The sequence below is a fragment of the Gobio gobio genome (genome assembly GCF_949357685.1).
Source record: "Gobio gobio genome assembly, chromosome: 17".
NCBI classification, from domain to species: domain Eukaryota; kingdom Metazoa; phylum Chordata; class Actinopteri; order Cypriniformes; family Gobionidae; genus Gobio; species Gobio gobio.
Genome location: NC_137110.1, coordinates 45,306,976 through 45,328,541, shown reverse-complemented (window position 1 = coordinate 45,328,541; position 21,566 = coordinate 45,306,976). Strand labels below are relative to the sequence as shown.

Sequence of the window (21,566 nt, the reverse complement as noted above, 5' to 3'; positions counted from 1 at the left end):
TGAGCTTCTGTTTATGTTCGTTGATCATTTAAATGTTGACTTTAAGCTCACAAGTATGCTGTCTTCACGTATCCTACTTCCCTTTTCTGAGGTGTGATAGCTAACGTTAATAGTTTTTCGTGTGATACCTAATAGTGAAGTAGGCCTATCATATTTTATGGACCTGTATGGTGTGTTCAAGCCAATAGCTGATCATCAGGCCCCACAGAAGGAAGGCACACTCCTCCTCCTCCTCCTCCTCCTCAACCTTTATGGCATGAACTCTATTTGTTTCACTTCAGTTCACTTCACAGTTCACTGCACTCAGCCTGGGAGCCAAGCTGATAAACGCAGCCTCGAGATAAAAGAAATGTGTTTTCCGTTATTTCAGAAGAGCTGTAGCGACCGACGCCTGAGACAGCGGTGTGTTTATGGACATGTTTACATTATCGCCCCGTTTCTGTGAGGTAGGAGTTAGCCAGCTTCTCTCAACACACACGCTAACCGTTTTTTATTGTCATTTCGTCTCTTGTAACAGCGGCGGTGTCAGGTGTTTCTTACTAGGACTCCGTGTGATTGTGAAATTCATATCTGTTTAACGGGGTCTTTGGTGGTTTGAGGTTAGCAGTAGCAGCTAAAGCGCTAATCGGATGTGTCTGTTACCGTTATAGCGGACCGAAACATGAGCTAGCGGTCGCCGTGCGGTTTCCATAGGTTACGAGGTAACGTTAGAGTCTGGTCGTTAAAAAATGTTTTTTTTTAACGATCACTAGTTGTTAAGGTACTGTGTTTTGGAATCTGGCGTCTTTGAAGCATTGAACTGAGTAATGTTATACTAACAAAACTGACCCAAAAAGTATTATGGTAATGCGGTGTTTTTTGGAAATACACCATTATAATGACATGTATTCCTGGTGCCAAGTAAATAACGTGGTGTTGTATCATATTGGGAGCAGTGTTAGATACATTCTAGTTGTTATTTTATTTATATGTACAAATATAAACGTATAAAATATAAATTATATAATATATATCATTATATATTGTACCATTACTGTACAATGGTATTGCTACAGTACTGTTTTGTGATAGTCACTGAAAGACAAACTAACAAACTTGGATTGCAAACTTTCTTTTTTTTGGGAGCCATGTCAAACAAGGTTTTGTTTTTTTTAAATCTATAATTATAAAATTAAATGATATATTTAATATATATTGAAAATTCCCATAAGGATCCTTTAGGATTGGCTCTAAATTATAATTTAAATTATAAGAATCATACCTAGTATTACTACAGTACTTTTTTGTAAGAATAGTCACAAAATGAACTGAATTTTGTGGTGGCAAAAGTCAATCTTTGTCTCTAAAGAAACTTCTTGAGTCAGGAGTTCCTGGTGCCAAAAGAATAAATGTATTGCTGGAGACAAAGCCGAGATGCCAGCTGATCATCAAACAAGCTCAGTTTTATACAGTCTCTTACATCTTTCCGCCTCACTTTGCTCATCCAATGGACTTTCGTTAGGTCGTCTTTAACTAACCCATCCCCTTCTTGCTCTCCACAATTATTCATCTCTTTTCTGCGGCAAAAAAAACCCATCACAAATGTTCTGTTATAGGATGTATCAACGAGCATAAGAGTCTTCATAGACTCCTGGCATCTGAGCCACTGAGGACACCGTGGTTGAATTTTATTTATGACGGAAATGTGCCGAAGAAAGTCATTAAAGTGATATATTTGCACAAATCATTTTACGGCGGACTGCTTCACAAACGAGGGTTAGTTCAACTATGGATTTGCACAAAAGCTGCTTCTGAAAGATTTTTAAATTAACATGACAGTACATGCTAATCGATGAGTTGAATCAACTTAACTCAACTTAGCAAACTCTGTCCTGGGGGGGCCACTGCCCTGCAGAGTTTAGTTCCAACCCTAATCAAACACACCTGAACCAGCTAACCAATCATTTCCTTCAGGATTACTAGAAAGCTACAGGCAGGTGAGTTTTATCAGGGTTGGAGCTAAACTCTGCAGGGCAGTGGCCCCCAGAAACGTCTATATATATCGCACAATATATGTACATGACCTCAATAATTTTTGTGATGCAATATGTCGCCCATTATGTTTACATGATAATGAATGTCACCAACATTTTACTCGATTGTGCTGTCATCTTATATGTTTTCCGTGACCGAGGCGAAAGTGGTTCTCGGGCAGTTCCTTCATACACAGAGCGGTTATCAACGGGTGAAAAAAAGGCGCCATTTGAGGCGTTAAAGTGTTTTCCTGACAACTACTGACAGTTTGGAAGAATAAGCCCAAATTGACTCGATTTCAAAGCCGCAATCCCCTGTTTCGGTGCACTGTGCTTTTTTACCCTTAATTTCCATGATCTAATTAAAAGGTTGTCATTTGAAAGTGTGCAGGTATACTTGCATTATTATGCTATTATATTAGAATTATATATTCAGTGGCATAAAATAGTCTTAAAATTACAATAATATTGTTTATTTCTGGGACGATATATCGCAAAACAAAAAGTAGTTATCGTGACAGGCCTAATTTTGAGATGAAATTTCACAGCTGTTATTTTGTACCACAACCATATACATTTTTAGGTGTTGATATAGACTTCAGTGAATTTTTATTTTATTTATGAAAATACTGAAATATTCATACTTAAAATAATTTAACATGGCATTTTCTTCAAAATGTCATAGTTTTAATTGATAATAGTGTGGTATCTCTTTCAGATGCTGTACACTGTATAAATGTTTTGGTAGGTTACCTAAAAATGGGCTTCATGTGGCAACATCTGTATTAACTGGTTTTATTCAAATCAAAAAAATAATTTTAATATGATTGGTTATACAGGGAACATGGTTAGATCAGGTAGAACAGTGTTAAGCAGCTTTCCGTATCATTACATAAGCATTAGAACAATAGCAGATTATAGCAACTAACTAGGGTGGTTTGGATTAAATCTACCCAGGGCTATGTTGGTTGATCTCCTTTTGAGATAAAACAAGCCTGGGAAGTGTTTGTAAGTGAGCTTGCTTCATTTCACTTTCAGACCTGTCACTGCATGTTGTGACGGTCTGGACGCGCCCATATTAAAGTAACGCGTCTCATCTTTTCTGACCTGTGATGAACTCGGAAACCTTTCAGTTTCTTAATTTCTCAAGTTCACATTTGTGTTGCGAAAGGTTCGTGATTTACCTATGTGGTGCGTGCTTGTGTTTTCAGGTGACTCAGACCAGATGAAGCCTCGTGTGAGATGATCAGGATGAAGTCCACACGGAGCTTCATGTTTTTAATTTGTCCCATCATGGTGCTGATATTCCTCTACTATTCCTCTGGCAGACTGCACCTACGGACCTCAGTGCAGAAATCTCGTGAGTATAAATGTTGTCATTTTCTTTTAGCTTTAGAGTTTACGTGTTACATTGAGCTTGCAGGAGCAGCTGACATGCCTTTGGATTCATTGAGATGATTGTCAGGGTACGAGTGGTTACAGCATGGATCCTTACTTTCGTGTGTGGATCTTGATGCAGTTCAGCAGCTCTAGTTAGTCAAGTGACTGAATCCCCTGATGTGCGTTTGGTGTCGTTTAGAGTAAATGTTTGACTCTGCATGGGGATCTCTCAAAATGTTTTTGTGCAGTGTTTTCCTGGGGTTGTTTACGGTGTGTGCAGTGGTGCTTCATTTTCGTCATGCATTATTTGTTTTGTTTGTTTAAAAACACAAAAAAAAGGATCTGATTAATCGATCGATTAAGTGCAAGATTAATCGATTACAAAAAGAATCGATAGCTGCAGCCCTACCCCTTATGTGCGTTTGGTTTCGTTTAGAGTAATTGTAAAAACAAGCTAAAAGAGGGAGTAATACTATTTCAATGCAAAGACGTTAGCCAATCACAGGGGTGTTTACACCGAAGTCTCCCAGCGGACACGCCCCTTAAAACGGAGTGCTCAGAGCAGAAGGCTAAAATCAGGGTAGGAAAAATCTCTTTTATTTATAAATGATGACAATTTTTGACCCCTTTAACTTTGTCACCTTTTTCTGGTTAAATAAACATGACATAAAAAAGAAACCAATTACAATTCTTCTTTGTATTTTTACATTAACTATGTAATTGATGTTCTATTAACACCAAGTATAATTTTATCAATTTAGTTTTTTAAAGCATTTTTACATCTATTCCAAAATAATAATTACGGTCAGTAACAATTTAAACTATATCTTTTATTTCTGAACTGATGTTTTTAATAGCTGTTATTTTTGGATCATCAGTCATCAAACTCTGGTTACAGACGCAAATATGTATCTTTAATTTCAAAGTCATCATGTTTTCAAGCCATGTCAAGTTTTATTTTGACATGACACAAAGTGGTGATATGTAAGTGGCGAGCTGTTTACGTACTTTTGAATTACTCTTCAGATTAACGGCATAATGTTATTCATTCAAGAGGTCGGCTTTATTGCACAAACCAATATTCAGTCATAACCAATCCAATCATAGCACGATGGAGGCATTGCCTCCTTTCATGTGACTTTCCCCCATTCATTCTCAACCCCCCACCCCCAAACCCAGCGCATGCTTTAGGGGTCGGTTAAAACTTAATGGGCTCAGGGGAGGCAAGAGAGACATGGACTCCCGCTGTAACTTTAACTGCGGGTTACACTTTTAAATGTCACATTTGCTAATATTTGCATGGTTTTATTTTTGGAATATGGAATATTTCTCCCTTTCTCTTTCTTGCCTCCTCGGAGGAAACACCCCTGGTTGTTTCTATATTGCCAACCGCTTTTTCATTTCTCTTAACTGTGAAATGTCACAGACTTGCTTCTCTAGATTGTTTTGTTTTTCCGGTCATATCTGGATTTCCTCCATTCGTCATGCCTAAAGTTAAATCTATCAGTTCAGCAACTATTTGCACTATTTTGCATAGTCTTCCTGTTTGGCATCAAATTACTGGTGAAGTCATGATCTTAAATTAAAGGAGACCCTGAAAAATAAAATGTTTTGCTATGATGTCCAGAGGAGGGAGCTAAAGACCCCCTCATCACGGAGCGCCTCCTGGATTCAGTCAAAAAAGTAGCCAGCAAGCCAAAAACTGGTCAGCTTTGAAGGCAAAATGAAACACAAACTGATGATTGCTATGACATCCTTAATATTACCCAGCACATGTGTTTGTTTAGAAAGAAGATCCTCTATGTTTGTCTCTTCAAATATTCTGTGTTCCACAAAGGCACCTTGTAGATTTCCAGCTGTCAACGGTTATGTAAATGGTTATATAGATCTAATCTTCGTTTTCACCACAGGTTTATGGTGCAACACTAGTTTCACAAGTGTACAGCACTAACTCGATCAAATGTCAGTGTAAAAATAGAACCACCTCAAATTTCAAATGAGATAATAATAGAATTCATTATATAACTGAAGGGCTTTCAATCCTATAATTATATTAATAGTTAACAACAAAGTACACTACCCTTCAAAAATGTGGGTTTTGTAAGAATGATTTTATGCTCACCACTATCACCAGTAAAATCTGTTATATTGTGAAACATTATTATTTAAATAATAATTATTATTTTTTTCCCCGTGATCAAAGCTGAATTTTCAGCATCATTCCTCCAGTCTTCGGTGTCACATGATCCTTCAGAAATCATTCTAATATGATGATTTGCTGCTCAAACATTTATTATCATCATCAATGTTGAAAAGAGTTTTTGATTCTATATATATTTGTGGGAACCACGTTACATTCTATTTTTCAGGATTCTTTGGTAAAAAGAAAGTTCAAAAGAACAGCATTTAAAAATGTAGAAATATTTTGTAATGTTATAAAAGTCACTTTTGATCAATTTAATGCTGAATAAAAGTATTACTTTTTTTTTTTTTTAATGACCCCAAATGTTTGAATGGTAGTGAATTTTGTCACATATTATACATAAGTATATGTGAGAACTAGGCCACGATGAAAGAGCAGATATCTTTCATGTTTGTGATCATGAAAAAAACACAAATCTGTCATTCGTTATCTGTGCTACCGCCACTAATAAGCTTTTGTAATACGTGTCAGATAGTGTGACCAGCAATTGGTTTGACTAAACAGCATACGGAAAAATGTGCAGTTATTAACTTTTAAAGAGACAAAAAATGACTGTTGTTCGTTCAGTCTAGTGGTTGATTTAAATCATATTTTGACAGATAAAACCAGTTGTTACCATAGATGATTTTATGTTTTGTATAATCATTTATGGAGTTCAAGTAATGTCAAGTAATGCAAACCTTTGTGTTTTAACATACAGTGGAACTGGGAATAATCTCTTTAACTAAGTCTGATCGGCATTTGTTAGTCATTTGGTTGCGTTTTGCTTTTTGGCTCAAACAACAGACACAAGTCTCAGGATATCTTCTCTTTAACCAGGCTGTGTCACTCTAAAATTGAACCACAAAATGCTACCATATTGGTGACTCTGCAAGTAGTCTAAATTTATAATCTCATATGTGTAAGAACAGGAAATCAGCTTTTCTCTGCTCACAATCACACACAGGTTTTGCTCGTGCTGCTGCAGCTTTTTGCATGTTCCTCATCCGGATATGGCATGTTTTTATCAGAGAATATTTTTACTTCCCTCCAAAGTCCACATGGCAGAAACACTTGACTGTACATCACAACTGAATTTGGCCTTGCTGATTTATTTTGGATGTTTGGCACAATTGTTTATTACATTAGATGGCGTTCAATAGATTAAATGGTTGAACCACAATTTTCGTGTAATGTCAATCACCCACTCTGCAGATCAAGTGTTTGAACTCATTTATGATTATTACTATTTTCTATATTTTAGAATACTAGTTAAATCAAAGCTTCTTTGTATATCCTTTGACATTCTTGAGGTTCATGAGGGTTTTTTTGCACCATTTTGAAGTTAACATGCTGTCTGATCCAACTCATCCGTTTCAACTGTTGTCCTTACTTGTTTTTTTTTGTACAGAAATGCATACTTAAAATGGTGTCTACAAAACAAAGTATTTAACAGAAGCTTGTTAAAGTCATGTATCATAGATTAAGTATAACATTGGTTTGTTAGTAAATTTGTGACTTTTTAAATGTATTCATATTCTTTCAGGAACTACAAATGCTGTGTAGTATTTTTGTTTGTTTGTCCATCTTCTCTCATTCATGGACCTGTTTGCATTACAATTGAATGCTTTGTTTATACACGTCTGTACTGTATTGCACTCTTTAGGCCTGTTTTTAATTGGTTTAGCTGCGTTATGCATTGTGAGTGTTGTATTTGTTGTTTGAACTGCTAACCATGTGTGAGATGTTCATGGCCCAGATCTGCTGTCATCACTCTAGTCCGGGTTCTGCTGTTAAATACTGTTTACAGAGACTCTAAAAGCATCTGATCTCACTCAAACAGAGGTGATGACATGTCTTCTGGATGCTGAACTCACACTCTTTTGTTTCAGAGGCTGCTTTGGATAGTTTACTCTCCGTGGGACGTGTTGTAGTTTCAGGTAGAGGTTCACCCTATATCATACCCTGCATTAATGTTGGGAGATTCACTTTAATCCGTATAATTGCATTATGAGGAAGACCGGGGTTAGTTGTCACAAAGTCTTTGTGTATAAAACTTTTTGAAAGGTTGTGTGTGTGTGTGTGTGTGTATATAATATATTTTTATTAGGGCTGGGTATTGACACAATTTTCACGATTCGATTTCGATTCACAAACTTTCGACTCGATATCAGTTAATCTGGTATATAACTCTGCTATTACATGAGACATGATATGGATTTTGGCAAGTTGTACTGTATCTCATCATACCTTCTGATATGTAGCAAAGCGTAAGAGATGATCAGTTTGCGTGCGCTTCGCTACAGCGATCTGTCTCGCCACAATAAAGAGCTGCAAAATGGTATTTATTTGTATTAATATTATTTATTTTTTAATTATTATTTTAAAATGGACAGAATTGGATATCTAGGACTTTGTTTCATATCGAAAGGAACAAAGCTCAAAGCTTATTGCGATGTACTGGATTGAAGGTGCGCTACAATGTTCTGTTCATTCATCAACTGAAAACCGACTAAAAGAGATTCTTGGGATTTAAAAAGAGAATCGATTATTTAAGAATCTATTAAAAAACGAGCGTTTTTACCCAGCCCTAATTTTTATACACACATAAGTGTTCAGTAGTTTGGGGTCAGTACGATTTATGAAGAAGAGTCATGTATTGTATTTATTTGAACAAAATTCAGTCCAAAACAGTAATATTGTGAGATATTATTTATTTAAAATAACTATTCACCAGTTATAGATATATTTTACAATTGTATTTTTTATCAAAAAATATTTCTGATTATTAATGTTGTGCTACTTCATATTTTTTGTGGAAAGAATGCGCATTTATTTGAAATTGAAATCGTTTGTAACAATAAATGTCTTTACTGTAATTGAATGCATCCTTACTGAATAAAAGTATGATATTTTAAAAAGAGAGTCTTACTGACCCCAAACTCTACATATATACAGCTCTGGAAAAAAATTAAGAGACCACTTAAAATTGATTTCTCAATGTAAGTGGTCTCTTAATTTTTTCCAGAGCTGTATACGTATATACATACATGCATACATGCATACATTTCTTAAGCAACCTAGTCCAAAACTTACAAAAAAAATGGATGATTTAATCTCCCAACATTATGAAGCTTCTCCATTGCGTTTCTAGTACTTGAGGAAAATCCCCCTGCAAATTCAATACAAAGACATCTGTCGTGCTTCTGTCTGACTTAATGATAAAGTTTATAAAGATTTATATTTTTCTGCTTTGCAGATTTTTTGCCAGATCAAGCACTGGTGAAAGCCATAGAACTGGAATGTTTTATGATCTGTACTAATCATTAATATATTGTAAATAAATACCAGTAGTACAATATTGTTCCCTATTAAAATCTAATAAAGATTACAGTAAAAATACTACTACATCAACTAATAATGTTGAAAAATAGATAATGTACTGATATAGATTAAATCATTAACAAAGGTGTGTTTCCAGTAAGATACAACTTAAGGTTTATCAACAATATCTGTGACCTGCAAATACTTTCTTGGTGTTTATGAAAACAAATGTGTTCACAGTAATACAAGTATAAACGTTCAAAATATACACATATTGCACTTTTTCAAAGGCGTGTCACAGATGCTGTCAGTAGAGCTTAAGCTGCATTTGACCCAGTATATTCCCTGAGTGACGCAGTGATAACCGGTGGCTGTTAGGCTGTTTGCTGCATGACCGAAGCACTGTGATCTTTGTAAGACTCCCTGCGCAGTGATCTCGGCTGTGAACTAACACCCGCTGCAGCTCCTGCGACCTCTAATGCAACGCCGCTGCTTCTGCAAGCACACTAATGCAGTGGCCGGCCGGCCGGACGCCACGTTTGTACGAGCATCCTGTGCATTTCCCTGAGCTCTCCTTTGACTCTTTCTTTCTTTCCGAGGTTATTTTATAAAAACTGGCCTTGACTTGTTGCTTTTTTCAGGATTCTCGTTTTATGTTTATCTGTTTCCTTTAGTTGTAAAGTAACAAATCTCTGTAATATCCTTCTTTTTTGAACTCTCAACATGATGGCATCACGTAACTGTACTTCATGGGTTATAAAACATTATTACTTGGTTCAGTAAACTATGCAGTTTAATCTCTCTTCACCTTATCAGCTTACACAAGCTCATAAAGATGTTTATTAGTTCTGATTACATTCTTATCATTCTGTTGTCAAATATTGTTGTGTAATAAAGATAAACTTACATCGTTGTGCTAGTTTCATATCCCTCATATTTTCATGCTCTCACATTCCAACACCAATCAATATTTCATGTATTTTTAATAATTTTCTGACTTTTCATTTAAAGGGGACCTAATATGTCCCTTTTTACAAGATGTAATATAAGTCTCAGGTGTCCCCAGATTTTGTCTGTGAAGTGTCACCTCAGAATACAGATTATTTATTATACCATGCCCAAAATGCACCTTTTTGAGTGGAAGCACACACTATTTCCGTATCTTTAAATTCAAATGTCTGTATGTTTCAGCATTTTGCTTCCTAGCTATTCAGAGTAAATAGAGATAGCCATTGAATGTGGTTTAGTGGTTTAATTTTTGTGCTTTAAAATATTGTTTTTGTGCTACTAATGTATGTACGTTATGCACATATGTACCGCCTATGTTGGTCAATGCGAGTAAGCAGCCTCTCCAATTTCTTTCTCTTTAACTACAAGAATAATCTCTCCATTTCCTTAACAAAATATATTCTTTTTACTGCCAAAATATTTCCATCCCTTCCTATTGGCACATTGACATTAACACGCTGCATCTTTCGCTCGCTCTCTCTCCTTTCTCTTGCAGGCTCATAAACTCTGTTGATTTATTGTATTTCTCTCTCTTTAGAGTACGACAAGCAGGGATTTCTTACCAAGCTTGACAGAAAACTGTAAGTAACGCATTGAGTGTGTGGGTTCTTCATTGAGTGTGTGGGTTCTTCATGTGAGCTTAAGGTTGTGTTCCAAAACCTGGTGAGTTTTCTACATTGGCAGCATTTTTACGCACACTCCTAAAGGGAAAGGTTGTTAGTAAAATTATACATCATGTTTTCTTTTAAAATAGCATCACATATTTTGCAAAGAAGGCAATCCCAGAAAGTCTATTGAAAATAGAAAATCCTTTGGTTTTACATATAATTCATTAAATACCAAAAACGTTCAGGTTCAGTCTAATTTAAATGGACTTTTTCATTCAACGTTTGTATGAAATTTATTTTTATGCTTCTTTTTTTTATCACAGCCACAGTTAACAAATTGGAATAGAAACATAATTATATTTAAAAGTTGATATAAAACTCCCTTATATGCAATTTAAATGTTTATTGTAGTGCTGTCAAAATTAGTGCGTTAACCATTTTTATTAGAACACGTTAAAAATATTGAACGCAGCATCCATATTTTTGTCATCCTTGGGCTAGCGTTACATTATATGATCACGCTCTTATTCATGCAAATGCTTTTGTCTCGTCGCACGTGAATGGTTTAAAAGAGCATGCTGTCTGTGAATGTCCTGACTGTGACACACACACGACGCACAGAAAGACGTGCACCAGAATAGAGTTCTCTTTCGCGCTTGAACGAACAGTAACACACAGAATTATGCTAAAATGTCAGTTTTGTTGAGTATTCGGTCTTAAATTAACTTAAAGAATTGTGAGAAAATGAGATGCGCGTCAGATCCACGTCATGTTTGGCAGCGGCAGATCTTAAAGTGACAGCAGCCTAATAAACCAGTTGCTGTGATGTCTGTCATTAATGTTAAAGGATTAGTTCACTTTAAAATCAAAATTTCCTGATAATTTACTCACCCCCATCTCATCCAAGATGTTCATGTCTTTCTTTCTTCAGTCGAAAAGAAAGTTTTTGAGGAAAACATTCCAGGATTTTTCTTCACACAATGGACCTCAATGGCAACCAAAATGTTGAAGGTCTAAATCAATGCCATTTCAAAGCTCTTCGTTGGGCTTCAGAGGCTCTGCACGATCCAAGACAAGGAATAGGGTCTTATCTAGCAAAACCATCAGTCATTTTCAAGAAAAATAAACATTTATATACTTTTTATCCTAAAGATTACATAATCATGTCGGAAAGGTCACGCTAGACGTAGGCGGAAGTACTGCCCCAGGCAAACATGCGAAGACTAATACAAACGGCCTTTACAAAAAAAAACTCCAACTTCAAAATCGTCCGACATCGTTGTTTAACCTTTTTTTGCTAAAGGAGCATTAGTCTTCGCACAAGCGCTTTGTAAACACGGGGGCAGTACTTCTGCCTATGTCTAGCATGACCTTTCCGACGTGAAAACATCAAAATAAATCTAATTAATAAACTAAATTAACCATTAAAACGAAATTACTGATCTAATTATTGATCTAAAGCCCACACTGTCACTGTATGATAATTGAAATGAACTGATGACATCAGCGTTTTTTCCAGAATGGCTATACAGCTGAATAAAATTATGCTGCATTATTTTCCTGTTTAACACTGTAAAGCTGCTTTGAAACAATCTACATTGTTAAAAGCGCTATATAAATAAAGTTGACTTGACTTGACTTGATTACGTAATCCGCGTCGCACCACAGAGCAGCACAAGATGAGCAAATTAGGTTAAAAATTATATTATTTTATTTTATTTTTTTAAAGAAAATGACAGATCTTTTAGCTAGATAAAACCCTATTCTTCGCCTGGGATCGCACAGAGCCTCTGAAGCCCTTTGAAACTGCAATAATTTGGACCTTCAACATTTTGGTTGCCATTGAAGTCCATTGTGTGGAGAAAACAAAATCCTGAAATGTTTTCCTCAATTTCTTTTCCACTGAAGAAAGACATGAACATCTTGGATGTAATGGGGGTGGTTTTTACATTTTGAAGTGAACTAATTCTTTAAAGAACAAAAGAACTCTTTGATTTAATACTTCATATAATCATTTATGGAGTTCAGGTTACAAAATAATGACAAGTAATACAAGCCTATGTGTTTTTAACATCCAGATAAACTCTATTTGTATGAGACACAGAATTGTTTTGCATTTCAGTTTGGATGTTGCCTTAGAAGGCAGCTGCCTATGTAGAGCAAGGCTGCTCACTAGGTTTTGGAACAGCGCTTCAAAGTATGCATGTATGTGTGAGTTCACTTTGGCCTGTACTGTCCAGCAATTTGTCTCTCTTAATAACTTGGCCTGTTGTTTATTTGAGCTTTACTTTGGAAGGATAATTAATGGCGCCCTAAAGCATTTTTAAAGAATGATGTCTTGGCTCTCATCCAGCCTTGTCTGATTTAACAGTCCTGATTGTATCTATATGGGAGGTCCGTTTACCCGAAATAAAACATGGCTCGACCTCTCTTATTACCATTAACGCCCACCTGTATAAATGGCACCGTCAACAGGTCATCTTTATATGTCTAGCACTCACAGTATTGATGTAAACTTACTAGAAAGTTTCCATTTGCCGGCCTGTGAATTAGTGGGTTTATACTGGCGCTTATATAAAATAAACTACTCCTCAAACAGGTTGTCATGGGGTTGAGCAGCCTTTATCGCTGTACATCCCCCTACAGCTGCTTTCCCTTCTCCAGACCCCAAAGCATATAGTAAGCTCTGTTTTATGGATGTTGATCTGACGAATATGAAGTTGATTCATACCCAAGCAAATGAATTGTCTTTAAACAAATAAATACGGTCTGGAGCATTTTAAATGAATTCCCCTGGTTTATTAGAATTAAATATTAAGTTCAATTAACTTGCAGCCACATATGGAGCAAAATCTTGTGCATATTTTAGATTTCACACAATTATTCGATTTTTTTTAGGATCATTTAAGTTGAGTTTTAAAGGTACACAACTGCTGATTTAAAACAGTTGCTTCATACTTTTTGTGGAAAAAAAAATATTTTTTTGATAAATAGAAGTCACTTTTTTTGAGTTGGGCAGTACAACCCTCCTGTCACTTTGGATAGAAGGCCACAAAAATATTTGGACACTTCAGTCATGCATGTATTGTGAGGAAAGGCAGCACAAGCTCCAGCACAATTTACAAAAGAAAGTTTGTTAGATTTTAAGTGACAAAGCAATGAATGTAGTGTTGAAAATGAAGACACACAGTATTGTGACAGTATTGTGGTTGTGAACCGTTAGTGGGACGTGTTCACAGTAAATGTGATGAACTACATATGTGATTACTCTGCAGAAACATATGTGTGAAGAACTGATATCATGCATCCACTACAAGAACATTTCTTTCCAGTCGCCACTTCCTATGACATTTTGTTATGCAGTGGCTGAGGGTTCCAAATATTTTTGGGGCTACCATATTACTAACCCTAAAGGTTCAAGGATTTGCTGTTTCATCCTCTCATCTTGTCCTTTGCATTCAAGTTGTTCTTCTGTCATTGGTTCACAGGCCCCTGGAGCTGCAGTATAAATATGGTAACCTCAGTAAAGGAGAGTGTAAACCGGGTTATGCAGAGGCCAAGATGACATTAATCTATCCAAAGTAAGCTGATCTCACCATACATTGTGAAACACAGGACGTTCACAATATCAGATTTATAAATGCGCATGCAGACAGTCACGCACCTCGTTCTTCTGCTATTCACAAAATAATTTAGATGAATAACATTGACATTGAGATTCAGAACATAAAAGTAAAGAGTCCATTTTGATTTCATGTTGATCTTTCCGAGAAATGGCCAGATTTCTTTCTCGGTTCTGCTGGTAAGTTGCTGGTTATTGTTGCAGATAAACCAGCTTGAAATCATCTTGAAAGAGGTCAAAACAAGCCTTAAACTGGTAACCAGCGATGCAATAGTTTTAACCAGCTTTGCAGGTTGTTTTTTCAGGAGGGAGAACAAAGACATTTATCACAGTTTTCTTTGGCTGCGTAAGACTGGGTCTGTCCTTTCTTTTCATATGCATTACTGCATGTGTGTTGTGTAGTTTGTATTAAACCCATTACACAGTGAGGATGTTGTGCCCTGCAATGCTCTTGAGAGGAGCTCAGAGTGGCATAAAAGAAATATTTCTTTTGCCTTTTCAATAATTTAGTGTGTGAGAAGATTCCCCACAGTGAATGCTCTTTATCCTTAACGTGTTGATTTAAGGCATGTTTTAAAAATGTGACTGCGGCGCGCATCACCAGCATCAGAATCTTTTTTTGGGTCGGTTGTGCTCCTCTGGGCTCCCAGTGCGTGAGAGAGCTGCGCTTCTGATTCTCACGACTGACACGCAAAGGTTTCCTTTTGCCACAAGAACCTCTGAGATTAATATAAACCACAGTTTATAGATCATCAGAATCCTTTCAGGAAGGAAGTTTGTGTAAGCTCCTTTGGGAGATCTTAATGTGGTGTCATTTTGAGAACTAGGTGTCAGAACCAGAAGTCTGAGTCTGAATTGTTGTTATTTAGTTTTTTCTGGTTCTTGGTTCAGGTCATGAAAACATATTTGTTTTAAAAAGGAAAAATACGTTTTTTGATTTGTGACATTTTCATGGCGCATTTTCTGTAATGTGTCTGGACATTTCACATTTTTAAGTTGTTTTTTTTTGTAATTGTTTGATTATGATCATTATGATCATATCATTTTCATAATTTTTACACACACAGTTTTATTCTTTTTCTTATTTACAATTAGTGTAATGCTTAATTATCATATATGTAACACTTTACAATGAGATCCCATTAGTTAACATTAGTTCATGCATTCACTAACATTATACCACAGGGCTGTTCTTATTGTCTTATATCATAAATCAGTCATTTTATTTCAAGTATTGGGACACTCAGCGGCGGCGTTTATGTATGGCAGTTGCCATACCCAGGCAGGGGATTTAAAAGGCATATGATGCTGCTCGGTAGTTCTGTTGCAGCTTTGAAAAGCACATTTAAACAGCCTAACACCGTGTCCTAACCAGACGCGATGCGACAACATTTTCTACGGCAAACCAGACTCGACCCGAGATCAATCAATCAAAAATCACAGCCAATCAGAAGAGCGTGTGGGTGGGCTCTCTGCAAGCGTCCTGACTGCATTCGCAACGAAATTGATAGGTACAATATCGAATTCCTAAATTGTACACAATTTTAACATGATTAAAAAAACATACTGAGTGACTGAAACTATTTGTTTTATTTTTTAGAATACACTTGTTTGTTCACCTTGACAATTTGAACATACACTGTAAAAAAAAATCAGGTCTCCAATTGAAAATTTTCTAGTGACGAATCACATCTAAATTTTTCAGTTGGCCAAATTGAATTTCTGTGAATTGATGCAATTTAATTCACAGAAATTCAATTTGACCAACTAAAAAATTTAGATGTGATCTGTCATTAGAAAATTTTCAATTGGAGACCTGATTTTTTTTTTACAGTGTAGTAGTTTCCTTTAATTTATTTTCAAGATCTGATGTAAATTATCCATTGTTCCTTTCAATAAGGCTATATGTCAATAAAGGTCTCGAAAAATGATATTCAAACTCGCATTCAATTCTTTTTACATTAAATAAAGCACATAATCTGCACTTGTCATACTTTGTATGTTATTCCAGCCACAACGCAGCAGAAATAAATACTGTAAAATAAATATATTTTTCTCACGTGTCGCGTTTGGTTAGGACACAGTGAAGGCTTCTATATACATTTCAGTATTTGCATTGTTGTTAAGTCTAATGTTAAGTCTATGTCTTTTTAGTGGATTTTTGTCCACATTTTGTTAAGATGTTATTATTTGGGAATGTCGTTGTTGTATGGCCAGAAGGTCTCATGCCATACCCTAGATGTTTGTGAAACGCCGCCACTGGGGACACCCCTCCAAATCATTGATTTCAGGTGTTCCAATCACTTCCATGGCCACAGGTGTATAAAATCAAGCACCTAGGCATGCAGACGCTTCTACAAACATTTGTGAAAGAATGGCCCGCTCTCAGGAGCTCAGTGAATTCAAGCGTGGTACGGTCCATTCGTGAAATGTCCTCACTACTAAATATTCCACGGTCAACTGTTAGTGGTATTATAACAAAGTGGAAGCAATTGGGAACAGCAGCTCAGCCATGAAGTGGTAGGCCACTTAATATCACAGAGCGGGGTCAGCGCATGCTGAGGCACACAGTGTGCAGAAGTCAACTTTCTGCAGAGTATGCATTATTTTTCTAAAAATCAATAAGTCAATTATTCCTCACTTAACCAATAATGAGCAATATGTTTGTTAGTAGTAATTCATCTTTGTTAAAGTTAGTTCATAAAAATAAAGCTGTACATAATTAGTTAATGTTAGCTCAGGTCTGGTAGCTCAGATTAAGTATTAACAGATACAACTTTTGATTTTAATAATATATTAGTAAATGCTGATATTAGCATTAATTAAGATTAATATGCTGTGGAAGTATTTTTTCATTGTTAGTTTTAGTAATGTTAGCAAATGTTACCTTGTTGTAAAGTGTTACCAAATAAATATTATTGTTAATAAAAAATTCTGCCAAGTAATATAGTTCATTAGTATAATAACAATAGATTGCCAAGCAACAACGGTTTCAATAGAACATTTTATATATAAAGGAAATTTATTTTTTTTGTATCTGTTATAAAACATCAGTTTACTGTAATGGCTTCAGAAATGACCCAGCATCCATGTGAAAATTTGCTTTTCGTCTGTTAAAAAGAGCTTTCACAACAGAGAGTTGTGAAAAATAGGGCTCAGGGCCGGATCACATGACTCTGAATCCTTGATGCTGAACCTTTCTGGTGTAAGTGGAGTCAGATGGGAATACTAAATAGAGCATGACATCTTCAGTGTTTTAGACGCTAAACGTGTAGTTGGCCATGTAATTAGCATCTGACGGAGAAAAAAAAAGAATCTGCCAACTAGTAATAGCCAAGAACACACATTTATACATGCTAAGTTGCAGCATAACATAGCAGCTACATTTGAGTTAGCAAATGTTCATGCATAAATTGGTGATAGTGTATGAATTCTTTGCAGAAGAAAATGTTGAGAGGCCGCTCTTTCATAGCTCTGGGGATGCTTACTAGTTCTCATTTATATTTAACTTCAGTTTTCAAGAATTCTTCTTTGATATCTGATATCAAATGTTTCTTGTAAATCTCCTTTGGAGAGGTAAAAATAGAAATAAATGAGGCAATCAATTTTTCCTTAGAGAATTTGATGAGAAATGCTTTATATTGAGATCTCTGACTTTTGATTGCAGACTTTAGCTTGGCAGATCTGAGGGTAATGATTGGCAACAAATCCATAAAAAACGAGTTTGAACATTTCACTCGCATTTGCGACACAAATAAATGTGAATTGTAAAATGTATTTTGCAGCACATGTCTGAATAAAAATCCCTGCTGGTCCTTAAATAGTCTAAAAATTCAGTTTATGAAAATATCAAGTTTTAAGGTTACACTTCATTTTTAGGTGATTTCGTCACATTATAATTACTCAAATAAGTACTGAGTAATTGTATTAACTACATGTACTTAATTTGCGGTTAGGGTTTGGTTTAGGGTTAGTTGCTTGTAATGATGCATAATTTACTGATACTACTATAGTAAGTACATGTAGTAACATGTAACTACGTCACCTTAAAATAAAGAGTTACCAGTTTTGATTTTCTTTAATGATATAACAAACATAACATTGTAAGAGCTCTTAAATTTGGAGATGGAAAAAAGGGGAATCGTGATATGCCTTGATGTGATTTTTAAACTTCAAAAGTATTGTGCTGCGTCTTTCAAAGTGGAGAAACACAACGTGTTGCGTGTTCTACATGCTCGCAATCAAGGAATACCCTACATTTATGCCAAAAGATAGCTCATGATTTACTGTTGATGAATTACGACAATGTTTACTTTATGGTGTTTATGTTGTAATATGTGGTAAATGGTTTTAAGTAGTGCACATTTTATCTCCATTATCTTTTGGAATGAGCAGCATGCAATAGTAAATCATAGACATTTCAAAATAAGAGTCCAGGTGAATCTCGAGCTTCTTTATAAATAAATGTCCTGCAAGTTCTTCTTATTATTTTCCTGCCCTGTCCCAGCCAGGAGGAAAGATTAAGAACTAGTATCTGCACTAGTAGACTATTATCAGCACAATAATCTGTAATATAAAATATCTGTAAATAATAATATTAATAAAATTATAATAGAGATAGATTTTGCTTGTAAATGTCTCCTTGTAATTGTACCCTTGTAGGAAAACACTTTTGATACATTATTATGCTCTTAGAGTTTTTCAATCCTCCTGAAGTTTTCAACTTGGAGAACGTCAACGCCCTGAAGAAACCTACATCTAAATTAATTGAAACGCCTGCTGAAACCTTCATTGTCAACATTTGTTCTGTCAAAATATGGCTGGGAAATTAGTATTATTATGATATGAATAGTTTAGGAGTCACGTATGTGGTAATCCTGATACTTATGAATGGTTCACAAACTTTTCTCACAAGCGTACGTGTTTGGAAGTTAGAGCCGGGGAGAAACAGCGGGAGTGTGTGTCACCTTCACTTAAGCTGCTGGGATGTGAAGAAGCGCAGAGTATTGTGGTCATGGGAACTCGAATACAGCGGACCACCTGTGTCATTAGTGCATTACACCAGGGTTCGGGCAGCTGTGAACGACATGACGGAAGTCTTCAGGTGTTGTTTTGTCAGCCAGTGAAATGGGTTTTGGATAGTTGTATCAGGTGCATGTTGAGTGGATGATGTTGACAGAAATCTGGGCGTTTCTTAATGATATACAGCTTTGCCAGGTGGTGTTTGTGGCTGGAAAGAGAGATTAGCCGTATAAATGATTGTTTGTGTAACATGTTAGGTGTTGGTGCTACATAGCAGAGAACAATAAAGCCATTTCTTTTTGTAATGAATTGATCAAGACCTGTTAAAGTCTATTGGACTCATGATGCAGTTTTTCTTATATTCATTATATATATTATTTTCTTATATTTTGTATATATTAGGGAACTGGAATATTGCTTAAGTAACTTTGAAGATCACATTCATCTTAGGGCCTGTTTACACCTGGTCACTTCATGCTTTTTTCTCTGAACAAATAGCTGTCCAATCGTGAATATGCCAGGTATAAATGTCCTCCGAAATGCTTTCGAGACGAATGTGAATGTGAATACGATACGAAGTTTAAGGGCCTGTTTACACCTTGTCACTTCATGGGTTTTTACTGATCGGATAGCTATCTGATTTTTTGACCATTCCAATTACACTTGGCCACATAAATGTGTCTCTGCAAAACGAATATGAATTGAATCTTCAATTTCCGTGCTTTATGCAAATTTAATGTTGAGTTCACGTCAACGAAAGCAACCGATATGCGTTGCATTTTATTTATCATCAGCTAATTTCAAGATCAAAAACGCAATAGGAGAGAAAGCGGTATTAGCATTGGTAAGATCATTTAGTCTCACTGCTTTTAAAGAAGATGATTGAGCCAGATGAGTGTCTGCGACTTTCAGATTCATTTGAGGCAGTTTGTGTGTCGGCTTGATGAAGAGATAATCAGCAACTCATCTGCGGCGAGGCGTGTTGCAGTAGTGCTGTCACATCTGGCTATCACATCATATAGTGCTCAAACATTTATTTTGTACTATTTTGGGAGGAGTAAAATTTACATATGTGGTTTCAACAACCAGATGCATTTACATTTATGCATTTGGCAGACGCTTTTATCCAAAGCGACTTACAGTGCCCTTATTACAGGGACAATCCCCTGGAGCAACATGGAGTAAAGTGCCTTGCTCAAGGTGGTGGTGGTGACCACTGGGATCGAACCAGCAACCTTCTGCGTATCAGTTCCATGGTTTAACCCACCATCTCACTCAGTTTATCCGGTTTATCCACTTGTCCAGTTTCAGACCACCTCCTAAAGTGGTTTGAGTGATCGTGGAGGGCTTTTACACCTGGTCTTTTCACGATCAGATGACTATCCAATCAGAGAAATGCATTAAGTGACCAAGGCTCTAAATGCATCTGTTGAAACCACATATGTAAATGTTACTCCTCCCAATCAAGTAAAAAATAAACGTGAGAGTGTGTTTATGGGCTGTACAGTATGTTAGAGCCAGATATGACAGCGCTAGTGTTACAGACAGTTACAGACAAAAAATCCGATGGCTAACCGATGCATGAAGTGACCAGGCGTAAAGCGGCCCATAGTGAATCGATTCATTGAGATGGTTCATGCAAGGCTGTTACCATGTCTTGAACATTGGCAAGGGACCAATGTTTTTAGTTTTTTGCATGTGGGGGTGGTAGGGGTGAGATGTTATTGGTCTATTTCTTTAAAAGAATCACAAATTAAAAGGGAATGAAGAAAATATAAGAACAGTAAATGTTCCAGGTCTATTGTAGTTGTGAAATATTCAATTTATTCGTTTTCAAATTATATTTTATTTTAAAATATGCACACATTCACTCTTATTTGTATGTCTAATATGTCCAAAACGTTCTTGTCTTGTCAAATTCAATTATGAATTACATGAATTATGTTAATGATTGCATATTTTCAAATCAAAATGCTGAAATTTTCATTTGAAAAAGTTGAGTAGTTTGCATCACGTTTTTTTCGGTCGCTGAATATTTCTATCATAGTTATATTGTTCTATCGTAATCAGTTGTCAAATATAAAATTTTTAGCTTCTTACATCTTGCCATGCACTCTCTCACTGTTAAAACTAAAGCATCGTGTTTGAATTGGCACTCGTCTTCTGTGAATTGTAAAGCCTGCCGCCTTTGATCTGATTGACAGTTATTTGGGCTCTGACGACCGCCTGAAAATGCAACTTTTTGTCATCCTAATAACAAACAGAGCGGTGCGTAATGGAGTGCAGCAGAGCAGCATCAAGAATATCAAATATTGGGGGGGACAATTTGCCCATTTCTAATTTTTGGGGGGGGACTTGTCCCCCTCAATGTCTATGATGGTTACGGCCCTGGGTTCATGCAAATGAAA

The 21,566-nt window shown here is 36.1% G+C and overlaps 1 protein-coding gene across 4 annotated transcripts in view; it reads left to right on the top strand.

Moving 5' to 3' along the window:
• The first annotated feature begins 229 nt into the window (after positions 1-229).
• Positions 230-21,566, top strand: part of st3gal3a (ST3 beta-galactoside alpha-2,3-sialyltransferase 3a) — a 47,987-nt gene continuing 26,650 nt past the window's right edge. The window contains exons 1-5 of one of the 4 annotated variants that reach the window (XM_079841259.1): positions 230-446; positions 3,224-3,372; positions 7,467-7,514; positions 10,445-10,487; positions 14,003-14,095. In XM_079841259.1, coding sequence (XP_079697385.1) covers positions 3,255-3,372; positions 7,467-7,514; positions 10,445-10,487; positions 14,003-14,095 — 302 coding nt within the window. In that variant the 5' untranslated portion in view covers positions 230-446; positions 3,224-3,254. Of the gene's footprint in view, positions 447-572; positions 702-3,223; positions 3,373-7,466; positions 7,515-10,444; positions 10,488-14,002; positions 14,096-21,566 lie in introns of those variants that run through there. The other 3 variants (XM_079841261.1, XM_079841260.1, XM_079841262.1) reach the window with 3 other exon arrangements.